The 12546-nt window shown below is 41.0% G+C and overlaps 1 protein-coding gene across 7 annotated transcripts in view; it reads right to left on the bottom strand.

The window, feature by feature from the left end:
- The window catches only part of ARMH3 (armadillo like helical domain containing 3), a 181024-nt gene that overhangs the window by 125134 nt on the left and 43344 nt on the right, over positions 1–12546 (bottom strand). For all 7 annotated transcript variants that reach the window (XM_077877890.1, XM_077877886.1, XM_077877892.1 and 4 more), the window contains 5 exons: positions 12260–12361; positions 8225–8283; positions 6584–6649; positions 5662–5731; positions 4340–4400 (listed from right to left, as the gene is read on the bottom strand). In XM_077877890.1, the coding sequence (XP_077734016.1) occupies positions 4340–4400; positions 5662–5731; positions 6584–6649; positions 8225–8283; positions 12260–12361 (358 nt within the window). The remainder of the gene's footprint in view (positions 1–4339; positions 4401–5661; positions 5732–6583; positions 6650–8224; positions 8284–12259; positions 12362–12546) is intronic.

Raw genomic sequence — 12546 nt, 5'->3', positions numbered from 1 at the left:
GTGGCAGCAGTGGGAGTGGCAGCGAGAATCAAGAAACACAATGAGGAGTGAAATTAACTGGTTAAGTTTCCTCACCTCTTATTGCTCCATCTCTCCTTCTCTCTCTCTCTTTGGTATAAGCACTTTTTCTCATTATTACTTTACCTACAGCATTTATAAACTGATGTGAAATTGTTTCATTGCTGACCCAGATTCTGGTTTTGAGTATTAAGTCTTTCCACACTCCCTATTTCTTCATATTTCACCAGAAGGATTATAAACTTATCTGAAATGGCAGAAATTCATTTTGCTTTCAATTTCTCATTCTGCGGTATGCTGCTGTAAAGCAGTACATAATGAGAAGTGAGAGAAACAACCTGGCCTGATGCCCAGCTGGGAGTAGAGCAATTCACCTAAAAAGGACTTGATGCTCCAAAAGCCAAAATCTGGGAAGAGGGTTGGAGGAGGGGGTGGGGAGATCTGGATATATTCCCACTGGTAGTAAGGAATTTGAAAGTGTATTCAGCCTGAGGTTGGGACCTCTGTTCAGCCTCTGTCAGCTTGATGCTTCATTATCTTTTCCATCTTCCCTAACCTCAGGACATTCAATTGAGGAGCAGGTGGAAAAAGCAACTGAGAAAGCAAGGCAATACCAAAAACGGTAGTAATTGGGCGGGGGGGGGGGGGGGGGGGGTAGTTAAAATATTTATGTCAATCAGGTTCATTGGCTGTCATGTGAGGGTCTGAGTAGTCAGCCACATACCTGTAACTCGACATGCTGAACTTCACACCATCTTATCATGTCATCCCACCTTCAACTGTTTAGCATCCGCCACTTAATCTACTCTCCTATGCTTCTTCCATGCACCGTACACTCTAATCATACCAAATTACTTTCTACTTTCCGAACATGCCACACTTTCAAGCCTCCAAGCCTTTGAACATGCTGGTCCCCTGCTTGGCATGTCCCTCCTCCACTCTTCTATACAGAAAACTCCCACGGTTTCTTCATGACTCAGGTCAAATGCAACCTTCTCTGTTATCTCCTCTGATGCCCCAGTCAGTATTAGTCACACTGTTCAAATCCTTCTTTTGTCACTTATCACAGTAGTAGTTAAGAGTACTTAACTACTGTGGTCAGAGAGACTTGAGTCTGAATCGTGGTGATGCAACTTATTCAGTGTACCACTATGATAGCCAGCCTGCAAGATGGCCCCCAGTGGTCCCCACCTCCTGGCATTTACATCCTTATGTAGTCCCTTCCTACATTGTATCAGGGTTGGTCTATGGGACCAAGAGAAATGGTATGTCATTTGAGATATTATAAAAGACATTATGGCTTCCATCTTGGTCTCCCACTTCCTTCTTTCTCTCTTGGATTACTTGTGTTGGAGCAGGTTAGCTGCTGCAGTGGGCAGCCCTATGAAGAGGCCCACATGGCAAGGAACTAAGGTTTGCCAACAACATGTAAGTAAACTTGGAAGAAAATTCTCCATCCTGGAGTAGAGCCTCAGATGCCTATAGGCCCAGCTAACACTGTTGGGTTTTGTTTTTTGTTTTGTTTTTAAGATTTATTTATTTATTTGAGAGAGGGAGAGTGCATCTGTGCACAAGCACATGAGAAAAGGGGCAAAGGGAAAGGGAGTGGAAGAGGGAAAGAATCCCAAGCAGACTCTGCACTAAGTGCAAAGCCCAACTCAGGGCTCAATCTCACAACGCATGAGATCATGACCTAAGCAGAAACCAAGAGTCGGATGCTCAACTGAGCCCCCCAGGCACCCCCGCAGCTAACACTCTGACTGAATCCTTGTGAGAAACCCTATGCCAAAACTACCCAGCTAAGCTGCTTCTGGATTTCTCAACCACAGATACTGTCAGATAACAACGTGTTTTGAACTACTCAGTTTGGGGATCCCTGGGTGGCTCAGCGGTTTAGCGCCTGCCTTTGGCCCAGGGTGTGATCCTGGAGTCCCGGGATCGAGTCCCACGTCGGGCTCCCGGCATGGAGCCTGCTTCTCCCTCCTCCTGTGTCTCTGCCTCTCTCTCTCTCTCTATGTCTATCATAAATAAATAAATAAATAAATAAATCTTTAAAAAAAAAAAAAATAAACTACTCAGTTTGGGGTCATTTGTACACAGCAATAGAAAACTAATACACTGGAGAAAGGATGGCAACAGGCTTGGATTTACTTATTTTTATTGTTTTTTTTTTTTTTTTTAAGATTTTATTTATTCATGAGAGACACACAGAGAGGCTGAGACATAGGCAGAGGGAGAAGAAGCAGGCTCCATGCAGGAGCCTGACATGGGACTCAATCCTGGAACTCCAGGATCATGTCCTGAGCCGAAGGCAGACACCCAACCGCTGAGCCATCCAGGCATCTCCAGCCTCGGATTTACAATAAGAAAAGCTGAGTTCAGGTCCAGACAATGGTGCTTAGTAACAGAATAACCCTAGACAAAGCAACTCAATCTCTAGAGTCTAAGTTTCCATACCTGGAAAATGAGAAAACTGAGACTATAATAATATACTATAAGGTAAATAGCATGTCCTAAAACTAGAACATAAGATAACCAAGCTACAAATAAAGTCTGTAGTAAAACAAATCTGATCCCTAAAGTGCTGAGGTTCAGAGATATGCCTAAAACAAGCTGAAAACTTATCTAATTGGTGTTATAAAAAAAGCAGCTTTCATGGTGTTTGAATTAAAATAAAGAAGTGGGGGGTGGGGGGAGGAAGGGGCTGGGTGGCTCAGTTGGTTAAGCAGCTGCCTTCAGCTTAAGTCATGGTCCCAGGGTTCTGGGATCAAGCCCCACATGGGGCTCTCTACTCAGCAGGGAGCCTACCTCTCCCCACATGGGGCTCTCCACTCAGCAGGGAGCCTACCTCTCCCTAGCCCCCACTCAAGCTCTCTCTCTCGCTCTCTCAAATAAATAAAATCTTTAAAAATAAATAAATAAAATAAGGAATCAGGCTTACTTCTAAACACCAGGAAAGAAAAAAAAGCTGCAAACAGAAAAATGCAAACTTGCAGAGTGCCTGGGCAGCTCAGTTGGTTAAGCATCTGCCTTTGGCTAAAGTCACAATCCCAGGGTCCTGGGATCAAGCCCCCATTGGGTTCCCTGCTCATTGGAGAGTCTGCTTGTCCCCCTCCCTCTGCCCCACCTCCCCAACTCATGCTCTCTCTCAAATAAATAAATAAAATCTTTTAAAAAGAAAAGAAAAATGCAAACTGCAACCTACTTACCTAAAAGTAAAGTTTGTATTATTATTTCAGATCTAGGAAACCAAGACTATATGACATGACCTGCAAGCAGTCTAAAAAGCTGGAGGTCTACTCTATTCAGAGTAAAATCTTTTATACCTCCCCAGATCTCAGACCTACCACTGGAATGAGGCACATGGACACTGGTGTTTACCAAATTGCTCTCTTGCTGAAAAAAGGGGAAGTAGCAATTCTGTTATCATACTCAATTCAGATGCTTTCTGAGGTAAAAAGGTAATATATATATTTGGGATCACACTAATGGAGCACAGCTCTTCTTGGGCATTAAAGATAAGAATGCAGAAACAGCAAAGGAGAGAAAAAGCCTTAAGGCTTAAACTTTATTGAAATACGATGATTTTCAGTTGCCTCTAGTTATGATGGCTGTGAAGAATTTCGATAATCTGATCTCCTCAGGAGGCAGGAATCTCCCAGCCAGGCCACTATACATATAATTTGCCTACCTAGAATAATTCTGACTAGGCTGCTAGGCAATATAGGCTAACAACAGACAAGAAGCTCTATTTCTCAGGCCTTTCCCTATCTTCTAAATACTGCTGACTACTTTGATACCAAAGCCCAGGGATGACTAAGTAGCTTGCTGGTATTCCACATCTTTGGATTACAGCAGTCACCCATAATCACTACTTTAGTGCATCAGCCCTGTTCTTGATGTAATGTGCCTAAAGTGATAATAAAGATATGTGCAGGGGATCCCTGGGTGGCTCAGTGGTTTGGCGCCTGCCTTTGGCCCAGGGCGCGATCCTGGAGTCCCGGGATCGAGTCCCATGTCAGGCTCCCTGCATGGAGCCTGCTTCTCCCTCCGCCTGTGTCTCTGCCTCTCTCTCTCTCTCTGTCTATCATAAATAAATAAATAAATCTTAAAAAAAAAAAAAAAGATATGTGCAGAATCTATTTTACTTTTTCCCTCTTCTGCAAAGATGTATAAACCCAGGCCATAAAATGCTCCCTGATACTTCTCCAAACACAAATGAGTTTTTCCTGAAGTATATACAGAATCTTGTGACTATAAATTCCTATCACTCAATTCTATAAAATAGATTTGTACACATTAAGTGAACCATGGTACTTACACATACAGATCCATAGGAAACTCCTTCATCATGTGTGTTACAATAAACTCTACCATCAGGTCTGAATGGGAAAAGGAGAACAATGAAGTCAATCAGAATGAAATGCATTCCTCGCCTTTGAGTTGGAAAGAAACCTCAGTATACCTTGCACTCATGCTGAATGGCAACCACTAATCACATCTTTATTCACATGGACTGAAATTTATTTTATGTAAGGTACTTGTTGCAACACTTTTCAACACCTGCCACTTGTAAAATAACAAGAAAATTAGCTCACTCTCCTGCTTCCAGAAGTATACCTTGACCTACCAATAAATTTAGATACACAGATTTCATTACACAGATAATTTGTACCATGACACTAATGCAAAATGCCAGAGGGAAATCATATTCTGAGAACTGAGTGATGAGGCAAGCAAAGAAGAAATTATGTATCACATCCATGTAACCAAAGACTCCACTCTGAAGTTATGTCACTCTATCTCATCTCATGATCATGCTGTTTGACAGATATTGACTGAACTGGTCTATGGGACTCTGGCTCAATAGAGGCTTATTATATAGTCTTAATTGCTGTTTCTAAAATCAAGTAGATTTAGGAACTAGGGCTGACTATCCAAGTGAAATGGGATTAAGAGTTCAAATCATTCCCCTGAGGGAAATGAAGAATTCTGGGCAGACAAAATCACCTAAGACAAAACCCCCTACTGTCAGCCTCATCTCAGCTTAATTTATTCAGAGGAAATTTTGTATGTCCGAACCGTGAACTTTAAGCCTCCTGGCGAGCTGACACATCAATTTGGACCAAGAAGGGAATGAAGAATTTGGAATTTTGATCAGGAATAAGATATTTTATAAATTTAAATCATGTATCAGGCTTGGACTTAGCCATTTATGTCCCTGGAAAGATCTTTATCTTTAAACAAGAGAATTCTTTTTTTTTTTTTTAAGATTTTATTTATTTATTCATGAGATACACAAAGAGAGAGGCAGAGACACAGGAAGAGGGAGGAGAAGCAGGCTCCATGCAGACAGCCCCATGCGGGACTTGATCCTGGGACTTTGAGATCACACCCTGAGAGCCAAAGGCAGATGCTCAACTGCTGAGCCACCCAGGTGTCCCAAGAGAGCTCTTTAATTGAACATTCTATTCGTTGGAGCTGCTTTACCAAACTGAATAATAAACATGGTTTCTTAGACCAGAGAAGAAACATACTAGTACCTTCTCTGAGGGAGAAGCAAATCAACCAGGATCTATCCCTCCTCCTAATCATGAAAATCTGTCACTGGCTCAGAAAAATGCCAATTTTGATGAGACTCACCCAGTACTGCACACACCAAGGGACGGCAGGGAAGGTTCTTGTCTGCTGCCTTCTTCCTGTGTCTCATAGGCTTCACACAAAAAAGAAATGAAGTTAGTAGACATCTGAACTGGCATCCAAAGGCTCATCATCACATTTTTCATGCAAATAAAATCACTACTACAGAGATTCTACCTTTTCTTTCTTTTTCTAGTGATGGGGGTAGGGTGGGGCAGGGAGGACTTGTTAAATGCTTCTCAGTTATCAATGCAGGCCTGTGACAAAAACACAATTCACAGCAAGACAACAGCTCCAAAGGGCACTGGGGCATACTACAATGGGAAAGCTGTCGCTTTTACTTTGATTTTATCTATACAAGTGACATTACTAACAACAAAAGAAGTATACTGGTATTTTTCTTTGAAAAAATAATAAAAAGAAAAGAAGAAGGTAACTGTGTAGAGGCAGCAACAGTAGCAGTTGCAAAAAAAAAAGTGAGTTCAAATATAAATCTCAACATGGTATTTTTAAATATATCTCCAAGTTTTAAGTAATTCCCTGGTATCTTCATATTCTATTTCCCCCGCTTCTCAGATAAATAAAACAGCATCTGGTCTTAACTAATCAAAGGTCATACTACATTTTGAAAACAAAAGGTTTAGGCCCATCTCCTAGTTGAAATCTACGTTACTGATACATTCTAATATTACTGCCATGGGAATATGGTTGTGGATCTTTCCATCCTGTCTTGAGTAGAGCTCTGTGACACGGAAAAAATCCCAACAACAGGCATGGGCCTGCTGAACAGCAGTTAAGCAAAAGCCCTTTAGTACAACATTCCACCCACATTTGTTCTAAATAGGATCAATTTCATCCTCCCCAATCCTGCCAACATACCAAAAATTTCCTCTAAGAAAAATCAAGAAACAAAAGTCACACCTACCATTCTGTGTAAGTTTACTCGAAAATTCATATTGTCATCATGCAAAAATGCATTGGCATACTGATCCTTAAAATAAGATATAGAGAAAAAGAAATGAGAGCCATACTTAGGAAACAGTTTATCATCTATCATACTTGCTAAAAATCCTTGCATTTTAAGAACTACTTTCAAGGACCAGTTGGAGACCAAATAGGATGAGCCTAGAGTCTTAATGTCAAACCCTACTTAAGCCATGAGATTTTAATTGGGTATAATTTCCTAGTGTGTCTCTAACTGGTCAAAAATCTCTCAGCAAATTACAAACAATAAAAAATTAAGGCATAAGGACTTGAGGCAAATGCTGAGAAGAATCTGTTTTCCTATTTTCTCTTCCTTCCCATCTGCCCAAGGAGCCTACTCTGGGACAGCTTGAAGGTTTCATCAGGGCTGCAGGATACATGTGCAGACTCCATGATTAAGAAGAAAGGTCTGCACTCTGCCGGGAATGGGATTGGCACAGCAGGAAAAAACAGCTACACAGGAAGCATGGCAGTAGGCAAGTCCCTGTCTATCTCTGGCTTTGCTGAAGACTGATGGAAAATCAAAAACCTCTCACCCATGGATCGGTAATATACATTCTGCAGCCCTTTCCCAACACCTTTTCTGAAGATCTGACATGCCTACAGACTCCGATTACTAGGAATTGTTACAATTTGTGAAAAACAACTTCTTTAAAGATTTTCTTAGAGTTTTTGAAAAGCAATTACAGCAGGCCCATTGCTAATAAGTAGCTCTTCTATAATCAGCTACCCATAACCTGGTGAAAAATAGGTCATCTTTTCACAACATAAAAAGGGAAAGGCTGAGCAAGATCTTTACTCTATGTGGACCACCTTTACTATTTTTAAGACAAAAGATCAAAGTAAGGGATAGTAAAGGGGGAAGCTAAAGCAAAAATTTAGCTCTAAACTGCCTCAAGTTCTGTCCATAATCTCAGGTATGGGCCTAGGTAATACCCTTGGGGCCCTGTGGTTTTTGTTTGTTTTGTTTTGTTTTTCTTTTTTACACCTGTGTTGCCACCAGGTGAGCTCAGGCCTAATTCATCCAACCAAAAGAGCCTCCTTATAAAGCACATCTTATTCTTACCTTTGGGCTCTTTTCCGTCACCAAAGTGCAATAAGCCCAACTTTACTCCATTTCCAATTCCCCTCTTTCCACTTTTCTACCCACTACGCCCCACAGGAAACTCGAGCTCCTTTTCTCATTTTGCTAAATGCAAAAGATCCAACATGAGCAGCTTCAAAAGGGCAAGATTATTTTTCCTACAGAGGCTTAAATCTCTTATTTAAAACTCTGAAGAGCTCTGATCTTCCAGTTTGAAATCACTGCAGTTATCATAACATGATTTGTTATTAATTCATCCAGTCATCCAGACTCATTGAGCCTCTACTGTGTGCTAGACACTAAGAATATACTGGTGAAGGAACAAAATACTTGCTATCAGGCTTACATTCTAGTGGGAGGAGACAGACAATACAAAGAGGAAAGATTTTCTTTCCCAAGCTTTAGGAACCTAAAAGTTAGGAACAGGAGATGAAGGACAGAAAAAAAGATAGCACTCTGTAAGAGACTAGCTAATATCAGAAGACTATTGACACCTACCTCTGCAATACATGTAAGTATAATCAGACAGAGTTTGCCACTGTGAAGCCGGTGCTCATCTGTAAAGGAAAAATAAACAAACCCTTCTCTCTGTATCATCCAAACCATGTTGGATGTTTCTATAGAGAATAAAGATGTGTATCATCAAAAAGAACATTTCTACTTTCCCCCTCACAACAAAAGTCCTGAATGAAAATCAAGGTTCTACTAGAGTAATTCTTGCTTTTCTACTAGGCAAAAGAATTCCTCAGAAGATTTTTTTCTAAAATATTCTGGCAATCTGAAGGATAGCTAATCATCTTCCTGAAAATCTAATTATTATACTGGTTCCTACTATCATGGCCCAAATCAGAGCCATGCTTCTGTACCAACCCTTTGCTTCCAAATAGTCCCTTCCTCACCCCTTCCCATCCATCAGCTGTAAGCACAACCATCTATAGCAACGTCCCACAAAATCTAGATTGGTTTTATACCTATTCACAGCAAACTAGCAGTGGAATCTGAAACAAATTAACTGAAAACCAAGGTCCAGTCTCTGTCTTCCCTTGTACTATACACACTACTTATGACCAGGAAGGCTGTGAACTCTTCATCGTATTTCTTTTCTTCCTGCCAAAGTTTTTCACTCTACAAGTATTTACTTAGTACCTACCATGTGGCAGGCACTGTGCTAGGCATTACAGATATAGCACTGAACTGAACCAAGGTCCCTGGTCTCCCAGAACTCACATTCTAGTTATCAAAAAAGAAGGTAGCCTCAGTAGCGGGGCTCTCAGCTCACACAAATGACCAAGAAAGAGCTACTCCATCACTGCCAATTACCAGAACTATCAAAGCTTATTTACTTTCCAGGATCTTTGTGGGTGAGGGGTGAAATGGAGGCAAGAAGAAGGTCATATCAGCATATCCAAAATGGACAAATGGTTACGATGCTTCAAATTAGCTTTGACAGGACCCAAATTGAAGTCCATTCTGAGAGAAGATCTATTAACAGGTTACAGTGCTATGAAAGGAGCTAATAGAACTCACCCTGACATTAACCTGCCACTTCCTCAAAGATAAAATCAACTAAAACCCAACAATTAGAAGGCATAAAGGGGGTTATAGTCCAGAAATACATTCACCTCTCCTCACAGACAGTGCAAACAGAGTAATAATATAATACTTCCCTGACATTTCCCAGAGGTTGTATCAGTGCTCTAGGCAGCCAGAAGAGAAATGCCCCAAAACTAGATTCGTAAGACTCTTCTACCTACCTCTACCACAGAGTTTCTCTGGCACTATCCTCCCTTTCCCCAAAAGCTGATAAACAACTCCTGTAAAAAATAAAAATAATAAAAAATAATAATAAAAAAAAAAAGCCCGCAGCTATCTCTCCACTTCAAAAAAAAAAAAAAAAAAGTGTTTCTGAATACAAAAATGAGGCATATTTCATTATTAACTTTTTTTAATTCAGAAAAGCACAGGAGTGCCTGGGTGCCTCAGTTGGTTAAGCATCAGCCTTCAGCTCAGGTCATGATCCCAGAAATTCCCAGGGACTCCCTCCTGGGGGGGGGGGTCTGCTTCTCTCTCTCCCCCTTTGCCACTCCCCTGTTTGTGCTCACTCTCTCTCAAATAAATAAAATCTTTTTAAAAAAGACAGAAAAAAAGAGAAGTATAAAAAAAGGACAATAAAAAAAAAAAGGACAATAAAATTAGGATTTTGGTGAATCAACTTTAAAATGTATGTACAGGTATACGTATATTTTTAAAAATACTTTTGCGTAGGGTCTATTTTTTTAAAGATTTTATCTGTTTATTTGAGAAAGAGTGAGAGAGAGAGAGAGAGAGAGAGACAGTACACAAGCAGAGGAAGTGGCAGGCAGAGGGAGAGGGAGTAGCAGACTCCCCGCTGATCAGGGAGCCCCATGCAGGGCTCAATCCCAGGACCCCAGGATTATGACCTGAGCCAAAGGTGCTTAACCAACTGAACCATCCAGCTCCCCCATCTAATGCCTATTTTATTTTTATTTTTATTTTTTTTAAGATTTTATTTATTTATTCATGAGAGACACACAGAGAGAGGCAGAGACGCAGGCAGGCTCCTGCAGGGAGCCTGACGTGGGACTCGATCCCAGGTCTCCAGGATCTGGGCCAAAGGCGGCACTAAAACTGCTGAGCCACCGGGCTGCCCCTCTAATGTCTATTTTAAATTTTTTTTTAATTTTTATTTATTTATGATAGTCACAGAGAAAGAGAGAGAGGCAGAGACACAGGCAGAGGGAGAAGCAGGCTCCATGCACCAGGAGCCTGATGTGGGATTCGATCCCGGGTCTCCAGGATCGCGCCCTGGGCCAAAGGCAGGCGCCAAACCGCTGCGCCACCCAGGGATCCCTCTAATGTCTATTTTAAAGCTGAGGAGATACTCCTCCAAGGTAACAACATCCAAGCCAGCAGAACCTCAGAAAAAAAAAAAAAAAAAAAAAAGGCTTCAAAAGCAGAGCTAAATCAAAGAAATGACAAACAAAATTCTGCAGATTGAAGAAAAGAGGAACAACTGGGTAGGGGACACACAGGTAGTTTCAATGGCATTAATATTTTTTCAGCTGAGTGGTAGGTTCACATGTTCATCTTATTATACTTTATAACTCATGTTATTTATTATATTTACTGTAAGTTTTATAATTTAATATTTATATATATTACAAGTATCTTTTTATAGGTATCAAATGATAAATACGTAACAAAGAAGAAAAAGCTAATAATATCTGGGGTATGGGGACAGAGCAGAGCCAAGAAAAAGTTGCTTCTATTGCTCCTAAAATCAAAACGAGATCCTGTTAGGATATGCAGAAGGTCAGCGCAAGAGAGCTGGGCCAAGGTAGCTATTCAGTAGCCATTTTTTTTCTTCCCTTCCCACTCCCTCAGACGCACAGGAGCCATTATTGAAATTAATTCTTCATCTTACCTAATCTTGCCCCTTGTCATATTTAGGCCCCCTGTTGGCAAAGGACTAACTCAGCCTGAGCTTAGAGAGACAGCCTGAGACTGCTCATACTATAATTAATCTGCCCTCAATTTTGCCTTCCATTTTAGAGCTTTATATAATCATTAAAGCTAAAGGTAAATTCCAAGGGCCTCCATTCACTGTGTTCTATCAAGCAAAGCTACAAGTTCACTTGCAGGTCACATGTATGCAATCTCTCTTCTGTGGTTGCTGTGACATTTCTAGAGAAAGAAAGAGGTTATCCTCCTCCATAAAGGAAAAGCAATGGCCTCAGAAAACACAGATACACAAGAGTTTTACTATCCTCTCCTGTCAGATCTCACTTGCCAAGTCTCAGAGGTTCATCATCTCTGTAGCTCCCAATGGACCGAGATATATATACTGGATAGAATCTGCTGGGTTTCCTCTCAATCTCTTCTCACACATAGTACAAATATTCTCTTTTCCTATCACCAATTAAAAGATCACAGGAAGATCATAACCCAATGAAGAGCAGAAAACCGGAGACAATAAACTAAAACTTTTCCAACAAGCAGTCCTCTCCAGCTTCCACTCTGCATCTCTGGATGGGTACTGACACTTCTGTTTTAAGTGTTAAGGAACACTATCCCTCTCAATCTCACCTCTTCCTACTGTACTTGGTACACCAGTCCACAAATTCTCACCACAAGCTGATGCTTCCAGTTCTTGTCCTCAAAAGGGAATTCCCTGAAGAGTGCTAATCCCCCCACTTCCCACACAAAAGACTTTGCATCTACTTACCAAAATCTGCTAAAATGACTTGCTAGTTTTTGTAGAGACCAATTTTTTTTCCTGTTCTATTTTTGAAGTACTCCCCCTCCAACTCCAGGTTTTCCCAACACCACCTAATTGCCATCTGGCAGTGAGACATCACTGTTTTCCAGTAATCAGGACCATCACCCTGTATGTAGGCCCCGAAGGTTCATCCTGTCAAAACTTCAAAGTATTTAATGCCACTTCTTGATTCTAGCTAAGTAGCTGCCTGCCACACCTCCTACTTCCTGAGCCCGGAAAGTAGCATGCCTTACCTTTGGTGTCCTGCATGACAATTGAGCTATACTTCAAGAAAGTTATCAGGAGATTGCTGGTCTGTACATCTGCATCCAGTGGGAGTTCCACAGAACTTATAACTGGAATAGAACAGATGAAATGCACTTAGCCTTATAACACATTCCAGCTAACATTTCTACTACATAGCCAATTTGCTAGTAGGCCAGGTTATCACTAAATAAACTTTCTACAAAAGAGGGAGGACCAAGCACTTACCATAAAACCTTCAGCTACTGTTCCTAGACCTCTAGAGTCCTTCCTACTC

Source organism: Canis aureus, chromosome 29 (assembly GCF_053574225.1).
Source record: "Canis aureus isolate CA01 chromosome 29, VMU_Caureus_v.1.0, whole genome shotgun sequence".
Taxonomy (NCBI): Eukaryota; Metazoa; Chordata; class Mammalia; order Carnivora; family Canidae; genus Canis; species Canis aureus.
This window is presented reverse-complemented; position numbering and strand designations above follow the sequence as displayed.